Raw genomic sequence first — 21,438 nt, forward strand, 5'->3', positions numbered from 1 at the left:
TTTTTTTTTTTTTTTTTTTTTTTTTTTCTTAATCTTAATCTCTCTCGTCTAATCGTTCGGTGAAATCGAGAAAAACTCCTAACACCTAATTGCAACAATCTCCTCGAATATTTTCCTCGAGAAATCGGCGAGATGTTCGAGAAACCGAAAATTGGCGAGAGAGAAGAGTTTTCAAGGTTTCGCGGGCCCTCCCGAAAAATATTCGCGACATCTCGTTCTTTTCTATCCCATTCGCGATTGTTGTTGCTGTTGTTGATCCTGTTGTTGTTGTTGTTGTTGTTGTTGTTGTTGTTGCTGTTGTTGTTGTTGATGTTGCTGAGAGGTAACTCTGTCCGAGTGCTCTCTCTGCTCTCTCTCCCGTTCGCGCATCTGTTCCATCTCCTTCCGTTGCTGCTCGTTCTTGCTGTGTTGGCGATGATAGATGCTCTTGTGGTTCCGGAGGCTGTTCAGGCTCGAGTAAACCCGCTTGCAGATGTTACAGATCGGTTCCTTGCTGGGCCTGGTGTGCACGTTCTGTATGTGCCGCCTCAACCGCGTTAGGGAGGTCAGGATTTTGTTGCAAGGCTCGCATCGAAACTCATCGGTCGCGCCGCTGCCAGCCAACGGACCTGGCGGCAGAACCAGACACAGGGGTTACTTTTTTTTGGGTTTTTTCGCCCGAACCATCGTCAGTCAGGTCGAACGTAACGTCGGGCACGTACGTAACGTAGGTACGTAACGTAGGAGGAATCGGGGGGGGGTGATTCTCCACTCCCTAGAGAGTCCTCTCCCTAGCCACACGGTGTCGCGTGTGCCCCGCGATCCTCCTCATCAGTTCTCACTCTTACACCACCATCTACCACCTTTTTTTTTATTTTTTTATTTTTTCCGAGCCGAGAGAGAGAGAGAGAATATCGTGCGCCCTTCTCGATTAGTCGCGCACACTAGTTGCACCGTCACCCGACCAAGCCGTGCTCAAACCGTCTTTTTATTTATCTATTTTATTTATTTTTTATTGTTTGTTTTATATATATATACTTTTTTTTTTTTTTTTTTTTTTTGCGTTACTTTGGAACCACGTAATTATGCTTGCAGGTGCTACCACATCATGTATGTATATAGCATCTTCATCGTACGCTCGTTCTCTACTTTTTATCTTTTTATTTATTATTATTAGTTTTTTTTTTTTTTTTTATTTCTTTGTTATACACGTGTTATACGTGGTACGGCGTGCGCGCTTTCCGAGGAGAAAGTACTTCACCCTTCTGCATCGTTTTCCTCTCACCATTGTCACTGTTTACCAAGTTTTTTCTTTCTTTTCTTTTTTTTTTCTTTTCTTTCCCACCATCCCTCTCCTCGAAGCGGACGATTACGTCAAAATTCTATGCAACGATTAGAGAAGAAGATTCCGAAGGTTTTTCGATCGTTCTCGATTTTTTTTTTTACTGCATGAATATCGATATCTTTACGTGGAATTGGACAACATATACATACGCGTGATTTCGTGTCGTGATTCGTGATCAATGACAATGGCCACAGAATGGATCGCAGAAGGGTTTATTTTTTTTTTTTCCGGGTCGGAAGGCGACGTGTGCCGTACCATTTCGATTCGTGATTCGTCGTCATGCTCTTTTTTTTTTTTTTTTTTTATTCTATTTATATTATTATTACTTTTTTTTTTTCCTTACTTTTCTATTACTTTTTTTAGCGCTTACGATTACGATAGTAGAGTGCAAGCAATTCCAAGATTCCAGTGAACGATTTCTGTGAGCGATGACGTTAGTGTTTTTCAGAGCACCAGAGATGTAATTCCATGTCGATGCGTATTATTTACAGCAAGACAGAGCAGAGTAGATTCTTGTGGTGGTATACATGTGTATATAAATATTATGTATATATATATATACAAGGGTGTGATATTTTGTCTAACGGGATGATGCGATGAAGCGAAACACTTGATTATTGATCTCTCTGTATTTTCATTTAATATGCATTTAATGCGTAATACGTGATGACTCGCAAAACGGAACGGAACCCTCCGCCTACATCATTCGTATATTCACGAATTTTTCCATGTAACGACTACGTTCCGGGTAATATTTTATTTTTGGTATATGTATATTTTGTCAGTGAAACAACAAATTCTTTCATTCCATCGAATTCTCTTTTATTTCTCTCAATTCAATTTTCTAACGACATTCACTATAGAGCAACAATTACGTTTTTTTTCTTTTTTTTTTTTTTTTTTTTTTTTTTTTTNTTTTTTTTTTTTTTTTCTTTGCGCGCCTTAGCCTTAACTAACTACTACGATCCCGCGACAGTCAATAACGTCCTTCCTCTTCTTCTCGCACGAACGTCGCGAGACACAAGATTGACACAAGTCCGTCATTGTCGGCGAAACGTTATAGAAAATCTGATTGATCGATCCAAGCATGAGAAAGGCGCAAAGAGAGAAAGAGAAAGAGAGAAAGAAAGAGAAAGAGAAAAAGATTCAGAGGCGAGATATGGCGGACGGAACTAGAAATACGAGAAAAAGACAGGGAGAGAGGGGGGGGTGAGAAATTAGTCCCTGAATCGATATCTAAAAATTGTTTTTTTGAGTGCCTGCAGATAGGATAGGGGTTTGTAGTTGCCGATCGGCCGATAAATAGATTCGTACTTGGTAAACGAATACGTTTTCCGCGGCGAAAAAACTCTGTCGGCAAAAATACGTATTCGGAGATTTAGAGAAAGAGAGGAAAAGAGAGAGAGAGAGAGAGAGAGAGAAAGATTGCACAGCCGCTATGCATCCTTCTCCATAGTCGATCGAGCACACCACCACCACCGGTGCAGTGGTGGTGTCGCTAATCGACGGAGAAACGTAACAAGGTTGACTTTATCGTCGGCTAAAATACGCAAGGGTAAAACCTACCCTTGGCTCGCTCTCTAGGGTGGATGAGGAAGAGCACGGTCGTACCGGAGGAGAGTGGTATCGATTTTCCCGCGGGAAAGATTGCTCGCTCGCTGAACTTGGCGCGAAACTAGATGGCGGAACTTATTTGGGATAAAAGGGTCGCGCGTGAAACGACATCTTTGGCGTGGTAATCGAGGTAATCGGTAACGTTGATCGAAAAAAAAAAAAAAAGAAAAAAAAAAAAAAAATAAAGCAGACTAGGATCACGGTGTGCGACGGTAACGGAAATTACTACAACGCGAATATTATATTACAGAAAATTGTCTAAACGATTGTCTCTTCGCTTTCTCATGCCGGTTAACGGCGCGTTCTCTCTTCGTGGATGGATCCTCCGTTTCAAGACGGAACCTCTTGCACGCGTATCCGGTCAAGACTAGACCATCGGTGTCTGCCAATACTTGGCCTCGCACTGTTCCTCGTGCTCCTTCCGCTCTTTCTTCGCGTGATACTGACTCTTGTGACTGACCAGACTGTTCCTCGACTTGTAACTCCTGCCGCACTGGTCGCAACAGAGCGACTGCGGCACGTAAAAATGCGTGTCCGCCAGATGTCTCTGCAGGGACCAGGCGCGGGAGAAAGTCTTCTGGCAAAAGCTACAGTAAGTACCGCTGATCGAGCGGCCGGTGTACTTGAGATCTTGAGCCTCGGCCTGTGCCCTGGCCGCCGCCGTCGTCGTGTCGCCGCGGACGTGCTTCGAGGACGGCGCCTGCGAGTTCCCGTTTTGCATCAACCAGCGAAGATCCGTGAATGGTACGCTCTCGTTCGTGGCAACCGTCCTCGGCTGGTGTTGTTGCTGTTGTTGTTGTTGTTGTTGCTGCTGTTGCTGTTGCTGTTGCCTGCCCTGCTGGCGCATCTGTTGCCCGTTATTGGCGGCATTATTGCAGGCCGAGTCCCGTTCCGACTGCAGATCGATCTGCTCGGTGAGCAAACAGGACTCGAGCTCGTCTATCTTGGGCGACAGAGGTTCCGACTTGAGCACGATCTGCATCTGATCGTTAATGTCGTCTAAGAGATCGATAATGGGTAGGTCCGGATGGTGTTGGTGCTCCTGCATCATCTCGCACTGACTAGTTCCCGTACTATGGCTCGATTGGCCGGTTTGCCGTTGACCGTCTCCGTTGGTAGGGGACTGCCAACCCCCGTCCTCCTCGGCGACCTCCCGGTCTGCAACCAAAGAGGAGGGGGCTGAGTCCATCGAGATGTTCACGCCGGATTTAACGAACGTCGGCCGCGACACCGATCTCTTATCGTCTCATCGGGGAGGACGTGGTGGTCTCGCGTCGGAAGAAAGGCCGTGAGATGGTCGTGAATGCGAGAAAGGGAGAAAGGAAAAGGGAGGAATGGAAAGGGGTGGCGCGCGGTGGAAAAGGCTTCGGTTTCCGGCTAAATGGATAACGGACGTCGTTAATCGTCGTGCATCGCCCGTTAAAAGGAGAGAAGAATCGCGAAAAGACGACCGAGAGAGGAGGAGGAGGAGAGAGAGAGAGAGAGAGAGAGAATAGGGGCAGAAAGGAGGGTTGAAAGGTGGGCTAAGAGGGAAGATAGGGCGAGTGTACATTCATCGTCTCATAAAAGCCGGTACAACGTCCGCGAGTATGAGATGTCGATACAACAACGAGAGAGCAGCGGAGGTAGTAGTAACGGGTGGTAGTAAGGAGTAAGGAGTAAGGAGCAAGAGCAAGAGCAAGAGCAAGAGCGGGAACATAACGGCGATGCTTCTTCTTTGCGGGATTTTACCCAGCCGGTTACCTTAGCAACCGAACCCCCCCACGTACGACGCTCCTTCCCCCGTTTTTCCGTGGTGCCGGGAAGGGGATATATACCTAGGATGCGTATTATTCTTAATAACCCCCGTATGCCGTTGCGCTGTATTATGACTGATGTTGACTCTAAGCGGAGAGCCACGGCGATCGATAGCTCGCTACCACCGCGACTATGAAACCGAGAGAGAGACAGAGAGAGAGACAGAGAGAGAGAGAGAGAGAGAGTAGAGCACGACTAAGGGAGGGCCAAGGGGTTGTAAAGAGGAGAGAGAGAGAGAGAGAGAGAAGGGTGGAGGAGGATAGGGCCGAGGGATCGGCGGGGAGAGAAAAATCTAAGTAGCTTCCGGATTGGTTACGCGAGTCTTACGAACTTTTGAAAGAGTTACGTGGACAGTGGTGGGGACGGAAGAAGCAAGGAGGACGCGAGGAAGAACTACCCTCCCCTCCGAGCACGGCCCTTTTTCCATTCGATGCGGTTGCGCGTTTCGCGAAATCACCGCGATCAAACGATAAGTCCTCCCGGATATTGGATCGTGTGTATTTAGTCGTTCACAGAAAGGAATCGTTTCTGAAACGCGGACGAGGGAGAGAGAGAGAGGATGGGATATATATCCCCCCTTCTTTCCCCAATTAACCGAAAATCGAAACGTTTATAGAGATTCGGGGAAATCTGTTCGAGATGCAACGAGTCTACGAGTGCAACGACGACGGCCTTTAGAGAGCGCGTGACGACGACGATGCTTTCTTCTTCTTCTTCTTCTTTTTTTCTCCCTCCACTCCCTCTCTCTCTCTCTCTCTCTTTTCTATACGATACGTCGAATCGCGTTAATCGGTCGCGATAAGAGGAAAAAACGGGGGAGGAGAGGAGGAACGAGTACGCGTCGGACGAATTTGTTCGCGAAGAGAGAGAGAGAGAGAGAGAGAGATCGGTGCACGCGCGCTGGTGGAGACTGGCGGCGATGCTCGAAACTAAAATGTCTCAATGAATTAAGCACCGCAACCAAGTAGAGAGACCTTCACCTTGTCTCGAACCGTGTTACGACGCCTCTCACGGAGATGGCGATTCGACGCGATACGTAAACAAGTTTCTCGTCCAAATTTCCAATCCTCCCTCCCCCGACTAATTTTTAACGACCTCCGATCGCCGATCGTAACCGGTCCTTCGCCTCTCCTCTTACGTAACACCTTGCGAGCCTCGCGCAAGAATCGATCTCGCGTCGAGCAAAAGAAACGAACGAGAATGCATTGGCCAGCGCACGTATCGAAAGATCGGGACGGGTGAAATTTGTCGGAAGAGGCGTTTTGGAAAGTGTCGGCAAAGAAAAGAAAAGAAGAGAAGAGAAGAGAAGAGAAGAGAAGAGAAAAAGAAGGAAAGAGAGGAGAAAAAAAGAGAGAAAAAAGGAGAGAGAAAAAGAGCCACGACGGCGAATGATATAGAGCGAAAGTGTAAACGCCCCTCTCTCTTTCGCTCTCCTGCCCCTCCCTCGCGCGTTCCTAGCCCCTCTTCCCTTGTCTCGCTCTTTCGTCCCGTCATATTCTCGTCTCCGTCACACCCGCGCTCACTGTTGCGCAGTTTTCGAGGTCACCTCAAGTTCATCATCGATAATAGCACAAGGCGAAAACAAGCAGCTAGACCTGGGCGTCCCCGATAAGTACATACTACAGATAAAAAATTCCATCGGATTTGGTTCAGAACGAACTTTCGTTTGGCCTTGGGAGGCGCCGCGTACGCGGCCCAAAGTAAATTGCCAACGCGCGGATCGTTGGCTACCGAAACGAGAGGGACGGCGGCGTAGGAGGGGGGGCACGGAGAGGGCCGATGGAGGAGAGAGGAGAGAGAGAAAAAGAGTGAAAGAAAGAGAGAGAGAGAGAGAGAGAGAACGAGCGAGATGAGTAAGTATCGAGTAAATAGACGTATGCAAGGAGGACTCGCGGACGTCACGTAAGCAAGAGGCAGACTTTTGCACACACCATCGGAATCGACAACGTCGACAGATGGCAGCATGAATTCCGTGTTTCGCAAACACGGGGCCATTAGCGAGCGTTACGTAACCCACGAAATTTCTTTTCTCCTAATTTTTCGATTCCAACGCGACTCGTTCCGTTCCTCCGCCCGTGCGATACCCGCCCGTAAAATCGCCATCCTTCATCGTCGACTCGAACGGAGGGGAAATAAAAAAAAAAAAAAAGAAAGAAATCCTAGGACGCGAGAATTTCCCTTCGTGAAACGTCGAAGGAGTCCCCGAACCGCTGAAAAATTCGATCGGCCGTTAAAGTAAAAACAAAAAAAAAAAAAAAAAAAAAGGAAAGAAAAAAGAAGAATAGAAAGGGGGAAGAAAGAAACGGGAAAGGGGAAGGGGCGGAGCGCGGTATGTCCACCACTGGGAAATACGTCCCGTGAAATAAATATTTGCTCGATGCGCTACAACGGTTCTCTCTGATACAAAGAGACAGAGAAAGAGGATAAAGTGCTCGACTCCAGAGCCCGGCACCCGCTATTTTTATGCGGCCGGGTTTTACAACAGGTTACCGCGGATGCAGGCGTTCGCGGAAAAGAGCAGAAAACGAGAGGAAATAAAGGAAGAGGGAGGGAGGGAAGAGAGAGAGAGAGAGAGAGAATAGGGTGAAGGAGGCGGGGGTGGAGGAGGGAGGAAGAGAAAAGAGGAATCGCGACGGTTGCGGGACTGCCGCCACTGTCCCGCCGCCACCGACACCTCGCGCGTATCGGGTTTTTTAAACAATTTTAGTGGCGAGCGGGAAACGGTAGCTAAGAATATCTAGGCCCGGGGAAAGAATTTCTCCTCTCTTTGCGATAATGACATCGAAACCGGCGAGCGAAACGCGGGCATAGGATGCGCGGGGAAAGGGGAGGGGAGCGGGATGAATAGATTTAAAATTAGACCGCGATAAACGCATCTTCCCCTCCCCAGTCCCGCCTCTCTATGCAATCCCCGATCCTCCTTGGAAAAAGTAAACGCATCGATCACGCACGTACAATTATTTTAATTTCAAATGTCACGGTGCGAAATTCATTTCAGTCTCGTTTTCGGTAAACAACCGAAGCAAATGTGAAAGGTTAACGACACGATCGACCGTATAATTTTCATTGTTTTCGCGCGATTTCCTCTCTTTTTATATATATATATATATATATATATATATATATATATATATGTATGTATATATAGAAAAATTCGCGCATTCCTAACAATAATTCTGCCCTCGAATCAAAGCAGAAACAGATATTACAGAAAATTCGAGCAAAAATTCGTTCGAATATTTTTTTCTTTCTTTCTTTCTCCTCTCTCTCTCTCTCTCTCTCTCTTTCTCTCTCTCTTCTTTTTCGACGCCAAGAACGAATCTGTCTAGAGAAATACCGCAGACTGCCATATGCTCGCAGCCGGCTCCGTCGGAATAAAAAGATATTAAACCGAGAGAGAGAGACGGAGAGAGAGAGAGAGGGAGAGAGAGAGGGAGAGAGAGAGAGAAGAGAGCGAAGGAACAAAGAAACTCGTGCGCTCTAAGGCCCCGATCGTTGCGACAAGTGGTCGTACGTTGTACTTTCTATCTGGCACGATTGTTTTTTACGTAACCGGCCATTACGAATCAGAGATGATTAAAGAACGGGCGGAGCGTGCTATTTATTGACAAGAATAAAATTTCACTTTATCGGCATATATCGAATGATAACGAGCTTTCTAAATTAAATCTACGAAGCTTCTAGACCTTGCTCTTTTCCCGATAAAATCGTCACTATTACCACTATCATCACTATCATTATCGTCGAGTACTCGATACGTAACGGCCTCTTTCCTAATAGAAAATACAAATCCCGATCAAAGAACCACTACTACTAGAAAATAGAAAAGGAGGAGGGGCGATCGAATCTACTCGCGCCTTTGGCTTCAATTTTAACCGGTTAAAACGATTAGGCGGAAAGTTTCGCGGGCCCGACCGACCGACCGACCGACCGACCGACCGACGACCCTGCAATCCTATCTCACGTCGCCTGTTCGACGTCTGAAACCTTGCCAAAATCGCGTCGTTGCAGTTGGTTGGATCCGAAAGAAAAAAGAGAGAGAGAAAGAGAGAAAAGAAGAAGAAAAAGAAGAAAAGAAAAGAAAAAAAAAAAAAAGAAAAAGAGAAAAAAAATTGCCCGTCGCGAGCGAGCAAACGCGCGCGACCGCGATAGATAGGAGACGAGCGCAAGAGCCGAGGAGTCTTGGCCGAGATAAAAATGCGAAAAAACAAACGGTCGTTCGCTGCAAATGACCGATTAGAGGAGGTGTCCCTGGCCAGGCATTTTTTTTCCTTTTTTTTTTTTTTCCAACCGAGTATAATTTTCACGGTCAAGAATGATGAGTATCGTTTTTAATGGCCGTCTCTACTCGAGCATTACCCGTCTATTTTCGCACGCCCGTAACCGTCCTCCTGCTGTTTCTTCGCTCTCGCACGAATGGAGGAAACCTACCATGCGTAGAGAGAGAGAGAGAGAGAGAGAGAGAGACGGAGAGGAAGAGAGGCGACGACTTTTTCGAAAAGAAAAGGAGAGAGGGAGGGGAAGCGTGGTGGAGGAGGAAGAGGAGGAAGAGGAGGAGGAGGGAGGAGGGAGGAGCAGACAGAGAATACAGCGAATTAGGCTGCGGGACGAACAGTTTCGCGGACAAGTATAATTTAATGCGTCTAATGATTCGCAGCGCGCCGTAAAGAACGTGAGTGGCGTACCAAGGTCGTGGTATTTTTAGTTTGGCCAATGTTTAGTTGGCCACGTTCGTCAGAGAGATAGAGGGACCTTGAATTTCGCGGATAACATCTGCGGCCTTATCGACGGCCCCTGATAACTTTTTCAGTACTAACCTAGTATAAGCCAGCCGTTCAAATATTAAATCGGAGGAGGAGGCGGCGATTGGCCGCACCTGAATTTACTTAACGACGTTACTGCCTACAGGACGCGTTTATTAAAGAAGAAAAAAAAAAAAAAAAAAAAAGAAAAAAGAAACGCCTTGTCCTTACTTACATCTTAATCGAGAGAAAATAAGAAAATAAGAAAAGAAAACACGAATCTCTCTTCTATATTTTTTACCTCCGTTTGTCCTTCTCCACTGGAGGAGGAATCGATCACCGCGCGGCGTGGAAATCGCGACGTGGTAAAAAAAACGTGTAAAAATTACGCGAAATCGTGCCACCGCACGATACACGTCCGCTCGAATCGACGAACGAAACAAAAGTGAAATTGTATTGTATTGTATTCGTCCTACGGGGCGACGATACACGCCGAATGGAAACAAACGTTACGCGCCGTATATAATCCCAAACATACACAAAGTCGAAACTTTGAAATCGTTTATCGTTTATTAAACGAGTTTAACCCTTCTTCTCCCCCCCTCCCTCCTCCTCCCCGCCCTCGATGCGCGCGTTGCACCACCCCCGAATGTGCATACGAACGCGAGCTAATACGAATAGTAAAAAAAAAAAGAGAGGAAATTTTTTTAGAAACGACGAAACGAGCGGAGAAAAAAAGAAAAAAAAGAAAAAGAAAAAGAAAAAGAAAAAGAAAAAGAAAGAGAGAATCGCCAATAAGTCGAGAGATATTACCGGTATAATTTTACCATATGGTACACGCACGTCGTACCGGGGTCAAATGTCGCTCGAATAAAAACGAAAAAAAAAAAAAAAAAAAAAGAAAAAATGCGACAAAACGACCTATCACATCCTCTTTCGTAATTGGAAACGAGCAGGCTGCAAAATGTCTCGTCGTGTCAAAACTTCTTTTTTTTTACAAATTGTAAATTTTACGCACAATTGTAATACGTGTAATCATTGTAATCGATTATTGATTAATCGTCTGTACAAAATTATAATAAAAAGGAAAAATATATATATATATAAATATATACATTTATAAAAATCGATGCGTCGTATTTATAAAAATCGTTACGCTGTATATATTTTTACGTATATAAAATTATAAGCAATGTCATAATGCTGGCCGTATCGGCGATATCGCGGTAGCTGCGTATTTTCCGTTACCAAACGTTAAACGGGACGACAACACTGATATACGAAACTTAAAAAAAAAAAAAAAAAAAAGAAAAAGAAAAAGAAACGACGAATTGAACAATATAACGAGCACGGCACGTATATAAAACGTATATAAAACGTATATAAAACGTATATAAAACGTGGAGTAACGAGGGATCAATCGTCGATCGAAAAAAAAAAAACGACACTTGACGCGACTCGGAGAAATTTTTAAAGCGTTTAAAATAAATTCGTTTTTGTAAAATGTTTTTTGGCGGAGACGATTTATCGTTATTAGGTGTTTATTAGACAACAAAGAGAACGACAGTCCGTCACTGGCTGTCGTTTCACTGTCGTCTTACTTCTTCTGCGCTTTCTTTCCCTACATCCTTTTGTTCGTTTCGTTTTTTTTTTTCCCTTTTTCCTTTATTATTTCTCGATCATTTTCCAGGGGGTTCTTTTTCGATTTTTTTTTTTCTTTTTTTTTTTTCTCTTTTCCATTAAACGTGAGATAGAGATTTTGCGGCAGATACTTTGTACAGTGATGCCAAACAGTGATGGTTGCTTTCATCGCTTTATGCCAATTAGAATGATCGGATCGAATTCGACGACTTCGAAGGAACGAACGTATCCGCTGTATTTCTTTCTTCTTTCTCTGCCCCGCAGTTATCCGTATAGCGACGAGCGCGTATCTATAAAACGATATCGATCGATTCCGCGCGATTCCACAGCGGTTGTGTATGCGTGCGCGTGTATACGTATACGTTCTTTTCTTTCCATTTTGCGCCAAGAAATTCGCGGATCGTTCCGTGGCCGAATAGAGAAAGACGGATCGATAGATCAGCAGATAAATTCATTCCAATCCAATCGCGAATCCGGTTGATAATCGCGCGTTAACGTTATGTGACATCGTATGAAATGTGGATGCAAGGCGAATTTCGACAAATGATATTCATTTTGAGTAATGATGATATCGATGATTTTTGTAAACGCATGCTAATTAGAAGAAGAAGTTTTAATCGTCCAAGCAGACAGTAATGCTCTTTCACCGCAACCAAATAAAAAAAATAAATATATATATATATAAAATATGTATGTATGTATGTATGCATGTATGTATATATATATATGGTATATTCATTCTTATAAATTCGATGATTTTTGTTAGTGTTTGATATAACTGCACAATGTCCTTCTCTTTTTTGTTTTGTTTTTTTTTTTTTAGTTACTTTTTTTTTTTTCCTTTTTTTGTAATTTAAGAGCGAACCGCCACACCGCGGACAATTGCGGGCCACGATGTGATCGACTGTGATGTGATCGATAGAAAATATAAATGGAACAGCATAGAAGAAAAGTTGCCCTTTTGTTTTTTTTTTTTTTTTTTTTTTTTTTTTTTTTNTTTTTTTTTTTTTTTTTTTTTTTTTTTTTTTTTAGTGAAAAATCAAAAGAAATCAAGCTCGTTCAAGTCAACATCCCCCATCAACGAATCGAAAATCGGTAACGTATTGGTTCATCGTCAATACACGAGAACACGCATAACAAGTATATATATATACACAGGGGGAGAGGGGCGGGGGTTGTGTTCCAACTCGTGTTCCCTCGAGTTCCTCGACTTCGTTGATTCTAATGATTTTACATTTGGGCAGAGCCAGGTAGGAAGTAAGTAAGTAAGTAAGTAAGTAAGTAAGTAAGTAAGGCTTAATTCTTACCTTGCGAAGTTCCTGCCAAGTCCGGTGGTTGCAACCCGTGGCCCATTCCTGGAAATTTCACTATCGTCACACGTAGCAACGAACGTTCTCTCGCGACAACGATCGAACAACGGCCTGTACGCAACATCGCAATTAAAAACTCTTAGCTCGAACTAAACGCTAAACTTTGAAACTAGAAAGAAAGAAAGAAAGAGAGAAAGAAAGAGAGAAAGAAAGAAAGAAAGAAAGAAAGAAAAGCAGAGAGATAGAGAGAGAGAGAGAGAAAGAAAAAGGGAGGAACTCGGTAACAAAAATCGATGCAAGAAGAAAAATAAAAAAGAAAAAGAGGATAATGCATGCTCAATAATCGCACAAAATCGGTCAAATGAAAATTGGTCAATGCGTACAGGCCTGTGTTCCGAGCAGGAATTTGTCCACGTACCTGACAACGGTGTATGCTCCGTGGCTAACGCCGCCATACTGAAATTAAAGCTTCCTGGCGTGGGCGGGAAGATTTTCGTCTCGGACAAAAAATTGGGGGTGGACGTGTGCTCGGACTCGGCCTCGTGCTCGTTACTGCTCGCGGACGCGGGCGGCCGATCGGACGCGGCGGCGCCGGAATCGGACGAGTCCTCGTTGTTCCCCGCGGCGTTACCGCTGTTACCACCTGTCAGCTCCAACGGCTCGCACTTGATATTGTCCTCGAGGGGGCTGTTCTCCTCGTGCACCCCGTTCCCCTCCACCTTGCTCGACACGTGGTTGTTCTTCACCCCCATCGAGAAATCGGTGGGCGTAGCGTCGTTGTTGTTGAGCGGAGGCGAAAGCACCCTCGGCTTCTTCGCCGTCTCATCGTGGGGATCGGGCGTCCGTCTCTCGTTCCTGCGTATCTGCGCTCTGCGCAACAATTGCTGCACGGTGGTCGGTGTCGGGGTGACCGGGGTCGGTGGTGAACCACCCCTGGGAAAACTCTCCTCCAATTTCTCGTGGAAAGGAAGGTGATTGCCACCGGCGGCCAACGCGCGCACGTGGGACAGCTGTAACGTGAAGAGAAGGAGGGAAGAAAGAAAGAAAGAAAGAAAGAAAGAGAGAGAGACAGAGAGAGAGAGAGAGAGGCTGGATGAAAAGAGGGAGAAGAGGGAGAGAGAGAGAGAGAGAGAGAGAGGTGCGATCAAGGCAAGCATCGGAAAGAATAAACAAGTAAAGTGATCTTCGATGAGGAAAATAAAATAATGGTGTATGCATATCGTCCGTCAATATACCGCGCATGCCCCCGAGACCACGATTACGATTGCTCGCTTTCTATTTGTAACCACCGCGGGCCGGTTATCTTTGTTTGCTTGACCTATGACAATTATGGATTGGAATCAAGATGGATACACATTGTGCACCGAGATAAGGGTAAAACTCTTCTCCAGAGTTGAAAGTCACGTCTACGTCTATCGGAGTAATGATAACATGAGGACCGTAATCAATTTGCTGGCTTGCCGATAATTAATTACAATACGGAGGTAATGCGATGCCCGTTATGAATTTTCGCGTGTACGTATCGCGGGCACGAACGGCCATGGAGGGGGGAAAGGAGGAGCAGCAGTAGGAGGGAGGGAGAGAGAGAGAGAGAGAGAGAAAGAGAGAAAGAGAGAGAGAGAGAGATTGATCGGAGAAACCCGCTTACCTCGTCCCTGTCCGTTTGGTCTGCCTGTTGCGTAAGCCCCGATACCCTGAGGACTTCGGCAGTCTTCAAAAAACTGCTAAGGGAACGCTGATGCACGTTCACCTCCCCGTGATAGATGAACTCGACCAATGCGTGCAAATCGCTGAACGCTACGTCCTGAAGTACTATCACCGGGTGTTTACACGGTGTGCTCTGCAAAAGGGGAAGCGAGGGGGGAAAGAAGAGACATTTTTCTCGCGATACGTTTTTTAATTTAACATTGACTCGAGGTCCTATATATATATATATATATATATATTGCTTAGAAATTACGTCCAAGGAGTGTGCGAGGGGGGGCAAGGAGACCGAGGGGAGGGGTGGTTGATAAAAAAGGGGATGGGGGAGGGAGGCGTGCCTTACCTTGAGCAATTCTCTAAAATAAGGGCTGCAAGCGGAAAGTACGACGCGGTGCGCTTTGAGGCTTCTGCCATCGCAGGCCAGTGTGACGTCCACAAAATCCTCATCGTCCCTCAAGTTCTCAAATGCCGACGTTATACTGCTTTGGTAATTGTTCCATCGCAGACAAAAGTGTTGCGTATCTACCATCGTTATATCTATTCACCTACAATCAGAAAGAGAACGGTTCGCTATAGTTCAAACAGGTGGAAACTTGACACTTATCTTATCACACACAGGTGAATTGGAAGAAACGAGAAAAGAAAAAAAAAAAAAAACAAAAAAGAAAAAAAAAAGAAAAGAAAAAGAAAAAGAAAAAGAAAAGGAAAAAGTATCGAGCAACTTTCTTTTTTCGACGACGGGTCCGAAAGGAGACAAACAGAGAGAGAGAGAGAGAGAGAGAGAGAGAGAGAGAGAGAGATGATACCACAAACGCGTTTTCAAATCGTTCCACACCGGCCGTGTTTCGACGGAATACGAAATTCGAGAGCAGAAATTTTCTAGTTGCACGCGTGATAAACCGCGGGATAGATAAATTTTCGATAACCGGTTTCGCTTTCGAAATTCCAAGAGAAAGAAAAAGAGAAGGAAAGAAAGAGAACATCACGCGTTGCAACACGAGGCATGCAACGCCGCGATCGAGGATCGATCTCGATCTCGTTACCCGAGCACGTAGCGTACGAAACGAGGGTGGGGAGGGGGGGGAGGGAGGAGGAGAGAGGGGGAGAGGGAAAGGAGGAAAAAAGATATTTCGCCGTCATCCGTCCGCAAAAAAGGGGGAAAAGAAAGAAAAAAAAAAAGAAAAAAAAAAAAAAGGACGGGCCGAGATTATATAATTGTTTCTTTCTTTGGCCGGTGTTTAACCGAACCAAACCGTGTTTACCGTAAGGTAAGATTAAGGCATTAGAACAGATGTTAATTCCCTTACGCTTCTCGGACCGGAGACTCACCAGAGAGAACTTATGTAACTCGCGAATTAATAACGAAGATTCGCTTATTAGGGGCAAGGTGGATCGGCACAGATATGTGCCAGTGCCGTGCGTCCAACAATATACAATATTAATTCGTGACGGGAATAAGAATATTTCCAGAGGAGGAGGGGAGGGGAGGGGGAGAGAAACGTATAAAATATTCTATTCGAAAATTCGACGGATTCTCGGGGATTCGCGATATTTATTTTTACTATTCGGTGGCGGTAAGAAAGGGAAAAGAAGGGAAGAGAGCACGCGTGTCTTCACGCGTTCGAGAAATTTGTACAAATTGTATCGTAGGCGCGTCTCATTTTTCGTCGCGCGAAAGGAGGAACCGTGCGGATAAGAATAAGAGAAATATTATAAGTCCGGGCTTCTTTAACGGCCGAGAGAAGTGTCGGAAAAAAGAATAAGAAAATTGAAGAGTGCATGGAGGGAGAGGGGCGACGGAGGGGGGACGGAGGGGCGTAAAAATAGAAGCGAAGGATTACGCTACTTTTTCTTTTCCTTTTCCTTTTTTCTTTTTCTTTTTCTTTCCTTCCTTCCTTTCTTTCTTTCTTTCTTTCTTTCTTTCTTTCTTTCTTTTTTATTTATTTTATTTTTATTTTTATTTGCACCGTACCAAGAAAATTAGGTCGGCAGGCTGGAGTGAAGCCAGAACATACGATTAAATAATTCTCTCCGCCACTTATAAAAGCGCAAGCATTAAATGTATGCTGATAGTGTTATCTTAGCAAAATGATAAAAAAAAAAAAAAAAGGAAAAAAAAAAAGATCTTAAAACAAATTTACAGTGCTCGTTGCCCGCGTCGTACGGTGTTTGGTGCACGCCATGACAAAAGCTTTCGATATAAAATTGAATTAATGATCGCCGATTTGTTTTTTCTCGTATTCTCGTAACGCGTTATACACGATAAGAAGGAGCACGGATACCGTATACTATTTTACAACGTTTCCGTTGATAATCGTATCGCTGATTCGAAAGGTATTTTTGCGCTGTCCGGCTCGTCGCTTCGAAGAAATAGTAATTAAAGTACACACGATCGCGCACAAAAGAAACCACGCACCACGGCGAAACCGGTGTGAATAATATTAAATATTATACGCCGCGATATTTTGGATACGTTCCAACGATTATCTTCGTTAAAATAAATCAAGAAAAAAAAAGGAAAAAAAGAAAGAAAAAAAAAGAAAGAAAAAAAGAAAGAAAAAAAAAATAAAAAGAAAGAAAGAAAGAAAGAAAGAGCAACTTCGTTTTTTCTTTTTCTTCTCTCTCTCTCTCTCTTTCTGTCTCTCTCTCTCTCTCTCTCCCTCTCTCTCTCTCTCTCTCTCTCCTCAGATACACATTTATCATATAAGCCGCGCGGTGCGATTCGAAAACTGTTTTCAGACTTTTTTAAATTCGCTATCGCGTACTGCTAAATTTATATGTGACGAATTCTAGATAAGTTTCGCAGTGCCGTGAAAATCCTGAGCAACATTTTGATAATAGGACCGGCTAATAGGCTGGAAGTGAGGCACTCCACGAGGCACGAGGACATTCGACAAAAGAAACTCGTTCGTTCGCGTTGCCGATCGACGAGTCACGTCCCTTCGTTCAATATTTTTCACGCTCCGTGAATTTTCCTAATTACTACGTTCCCCCCTAATCCGTGATCGAGGCGCGCGCGCGCGATTGCACATTTTTTTTTCTTTTCGGGGCAGGGGGGGGGGGGGGGGAGAGGGAAGCAGGGGGAGAAAAAGAGAGAAAGAAAGAAAGAGAGAAAGAAGAAGAAGAAGAAGAAAAAAAAATGACAGGCGATCGAGACGAAGGCGCGAGAGGAATGCGAAGAGGATTGCGAAGACCACGAGTCACGAGTGTGCATACGATACCTTTTTCCTCAGCGATCTCGGCTAAACGGCAGTTTACGCTTTTCGTATTCGTTCTAAGGCACAATCACCACACATTATCCAGAAAGTAATCACAGTTCGAAGAAAGTAGATGCGTTATCGCGAAAGCACACCTATCACCCGTCATGCCGCGCAAGCTAATGACCGAAACAATGAACCGAATTGAAACGCTCTGCGTTTTATCTGCACAACGCCACCTCGCAAAAAAGTGCGCACTTCACAAGTTCGCGAAAAAGTCCCCTACACACGGCCACTAGTGCTGCTTCGTCGTGGCGGAATGTCATTCTCGTCGGGCCGATCCGTGCACGGCGCCTCGTCCACAACGATCCGTTTCAACGATTGCCCACCGATTTCTCTCCTTCCCTCCTCCTCTCTATCCTCGATCCTTCGCCTTCGAAACTCCCTCGTGGAAAAGAAAAAAAAAAAATCTGCCGAGAGATTATCAATCGATCGATCGATGTCCGTGGGGACGAGGGACGCGTCACGCGAAACGTGATCGCGTTGACAAGACGGCCGCGCGTCAAATGATCGAGGAAAGCCGGTTATTTTCGCCGGCAAGAATAATACCGGAAGAAACGAAGGAGGAAGCAAAGGAAGAAAGGAAGGAAGGAAGGAAGGAACAGAAGAGAGGAGAAGAGAAGAGAAGAGAAGAGAAGAGAAGAGAGGAACGTTCGGGAAGAAGGAGGAAAGAGGAGGAAAGACGAAGACGAGAGGCGCAAGGGATCGGCAACGAGCGGTTTCGCGCGTGCCGCGACGCGTACACCGGACGACAGAGGGAGAAAAAATATGAAAGGAGAGACGGAATAAGCGTGTCTCGGCCGTCGTTTCCCGCTTCCAGTGGGCAGAGGCTCGCGATTCGTCGACTCTGATCGAGGGAATCGTCAAGGATCACATGTCTCGGGCCGGACACGAGAGCAACGAACGAACGAACGAACGAAAGAACAAGTCGGGCGGAGAAACGGAGACAGACAGAGATAAAGAGAAAGAGAAAAAAAGAAAGAAAGAGAGAGAGAGAGAGGGAGAGAAGAGAGACACGTCGCAGAAGAAGCAGAAGAAGTCACGAGTTTGTTTCGAAAAACCGGAAACGTCACGATCCTCGAAGGAGCACGTTGGAACAGCAGTCCCACCGGTGGCCTCTTTCTCCGTCACATACCGTGCGAACTAACCCCCGAAACGTCACGTCACGACTGTGCAGCTGTGTGCTGCCTTCGTCGACGCGGGCGTACGTCGCGGCGCGGCAGCGAGGCCGCACGAAAACGTACGAAAAGCCGACGATCGCCGGTACGACGAGCGAGAACGAGAGACAGGAGGGAGAAAGAGGTGCCGTCTGACGGAGAAAGACGGCCAAAGACACACACACATACACATACACACATACACACACGTCTAAACACGCGGGGAGAGAGAACACGAACACGAACGGACGGACGGATGGACAGTGACAGAGAGGAAAGCGGAGAGGGAGGGAAAGAAAAAAGAGAGCGACGAGAAAAGACAAGGGCCGAAGCGTTTGAGCAGATTTCGTCGGGAATCGAATTATTTTTTTTCTTTTTTTTTTTTACCTATCCATCCATCCATCCATCCATCCATCCATCCGCTTCCATTCCCTTCCGTCGCGAGGATGGATATAAACCTACGGAGGATGATACGCGATCGAGGAAAGGTGTCGAAGCTTTTTTTCATCTTCCGATCTCACGTGCGATCCACGATTTCCCTCCCGTTCTCCTCTCCCTCTCTCTCACGTCGCACGCGATTCAGAAGCGCATCCTTCGAGCGCAGCTTTTTCACGCGCCGTTTTCCCCCGTTTCGCGCGTCCAACGAAGGAATCGAGAGGCGAGGCAGACGCACTGATCGAGTCGGAAACAGATACGAAATCCGTGGAAAAACGAAAATAATCCAATATACGAATATATGAATATTCTGTCGGTTCTTCCCTAAAAAAAAAAGTGACCACTCTTCTCTCTCTCTCTCTCTCTCTCTCTCTCTCTCTCTCTCTCTTTCTCCACATACACACACGCGCTCGCGTTCGATCCGAGCGAGGACGAGAGGAGAGAAGAGGGTTGACGCCGCGAGAGGACAGGCAGCGAGGGGAGAGAAGTCTGAGGCTGTGCTCGGCGGCGATACAACGCCCAGGCAGTGGCACACCACGCGCGGCTTCACGTCGTCGCGGAAAGAAAGAAAGAAAGAAAGAAAGAAAAGAAACGAAGAAGAACGCAGAGAAAGAAAGAAAGAAAGGAAGGAAGGAAGGAAGGAAAAGAATCGGCAGGGGAGGAGAGAAAGAGAAAGAAGAACGCGGTATCACGCCGTCTTTTAATTCATCATTCGTTTTCTCTGCCCGTTTCCTTTCTCTCTCTGTCTCTCTCTTTCACTCTCTCTCTATCTCTCTTTCTCTCCTCTCTCTTTCTCTCTCTCTTTGGCTCGTGTGTGCGTAAAATCGTTGGAGTATTCCCGCGAAATACGAAACACCGGGAACGCGCGGGAATTTCGAACCGGCTCTCGCACGCACGACCTACCTAGCCACGTGTTTCTCTGTTCGGGATGCAGGCAGCCACCGTGACGCAAATTGCCGCGCGCTTCACTCCGGAATGCGAAGCCTCTCTCGCCGCTACGTTCCACCGAGACACAACCACCACCACCGTCGCCGCCGCCGCCGCCACCACCACCACCACCACCACCACCACCACCACCACCAGCACCACCACCACCACCACCACCACCACCGCCACCACCACCAGCCACCATCAACCACCACTACTACTAATATATTACTACTACTACTACTACTACTGCTACTACTATTACTATTGCTACTACTACTACTACTACTACTACTACTAGTGCTGCTGGTGCTGCTGCTGTTGCTGCTGTCGCTGCTGCTGCCGCTGCCGCTGTCGCTGTTGATACTACCACCGAAGCGTGCGAGCGTAGTATCCGGCGCGCGTGGATTCGCGGATGATCGCGGATGATCGTGGAGGCACACCAACCGTTGACACGTCGTGGAACAAAGTCACTGTCACGGCGGCGCAACACGTTCCGCGTTTCAAAGAGGGAGGAGGTGGAGCCCCTCGTGCGCGAGGGTGGAGAGACCGGCGGAGGCGAAAGTGCGAGAAGGAGGAGAGACAGAGAGACAGAGAGAGAGAGAGAGAGAGAGAGAGAGAGAGAGAGAGTGAGAGAGAAAGGGGGAGGAGGGAAGGAGGGAAGATGTGCGTAAGGTGTAACCGTAACGAAAGGTAACGTGCCGAGGCGAGTATATCGTCGGTCGTGTCGTGTCACGGGCGAGAGCCACGAGAGGCCGAGAAGCACCGAGAGTACGGCTGCAGCTCCCGAGTCTGGTTAGGACTAGCACGCGGGGGGGAACGGCGCCCGCCGGCCGCCGTTATTCTTTATCGGAGCATGAGACATCTGTCGTAATAAGTGCGGACTAAAAAATAGTGCGTACGCAGAGAGAGAGAGAGAGAGAGAGAGAGAGAGAGAGAGAGAGAGAGGGAGAGAGAGGGAGAGAGGAGAGAGTAACGGAGAAAAGAGAGCCCGAATGCCTGAATGGTGGGGAGCTTTATGCCTGTGGCCGCATCGGCCGTGCCTCCTCTTTCACCCCGCTATACCCTTGCCCTGCCCACCTCTTTTCTCTTCTCTTCTCTTCTCTTCTCTTCTCTTCTTCTCTTCTCTCTCGATTCTCCCTTTCGCCCTCTCCTTCGCAAATCTCCCTTCCCCCCTCTCTCTCTCTCTTTCTCTCTCTCTCTTCGTCGCGCACTCGCCCCCCTTGTCCCTGTTCCACGGGCCCACCCCACTTATCCCACCCGTTAGCCCACGAGACGAAAATGCGCAAAGCTAACGACTTCCAATTAAAAGCGCTGGAGTTGGAATTTTAAAAGGCGCCACCACCAGTGCCCGCTACGATTTATCCATCCGGTTCCTACGACTTACTTTCGTCCGACCGTAATCGTTTCTTTCTCGGATTGTTGCTCGCAAGTTTTTCCACGACGGCGCGCGAATCATCGGAAGATCGAAATATCGTCCGCGTCGAAGGAAATTTTTCGAGTATCGAAAAAAAGAAGGAAAAAAAAAAA

The 21,438-nt window shown here is 46.4% G+C and overlaps 1 protein-coding gene across 1 annotated transcript; it reads right to left on the minus strand.

Moving 5' to 3' along the window:
• Positions 1–3,305: 3,305 nt before the first annotated feature.
• Positions 3,306–20,015, minus strand: LOC122714396 (broad-complex core protein isoforms 1/2/3/4/5-like). Its single transcript, XM_043935694.1, has 6 exons — positions 19,885–20,015; positions 14,476–14,677; positions 14,077–14,268; positions 12,847–13,438; positions 12,426–12,485; positions 3,306–4,096 (listed from the first exon to the last, which is right to left on the minus strand). Exons 2-6 carry the CDS (start codon positions 14,659–14,661, stop codon positions 3,306–3,308), a joined length of 1,821 nt encoding a protein of 606 aa, XP_043791629.1. The 5' UTR covers positions 14,662–14,677; positions 19,885–20,015.
• Positions 20,016–21,438: the final 1,423 nt, after the last annotated feature.

The sequence above is a fragment of the Apis laboriosa genome, unplaced genomic scaffold, assembly GCF_014066325.1.
Source record: "Apis laboriosa isolate Shangri-la unplaced genomic scaffold, ASM1406632v1 scaffold29_cov151, whole genome shotgun sequence".
In the NCBI taxonomy this organism is placed as follows: Eukaryota; Metazoa; Arthropoda; class Insecta; order Hymenoptera; family Apidae; genus Apis; species Apis laboriosa.

What these genes read in the sequence shown, in the direction of transcription:
- LOC122714396 (XM_043935694.1), bottom strand. Translation starts at nt 14,661, where the DNA reads ATGGTAGATACGCAACACTTTTGTCTGCGATGGAACAATTACCAAAGC. An exon ending in ACCAAACGGACAGGGACGAG is followed by an intron (nt 13,439 to 14,076) that starts GTAAGCGGGTTT and finishes TTCACGTTACAG; the next exon opens with CTGTCCCACGTGCGCGCGTT. An exon ending in CTTGGCAGGAACTTCGCAAG is followed by an intron (nt 4,097 to 12,425) that starts GTAAGAATTAAG and finishes CTTTGGTTGCAG; the next exon opens with ACCGGGAGGTCGCCGAGGAG.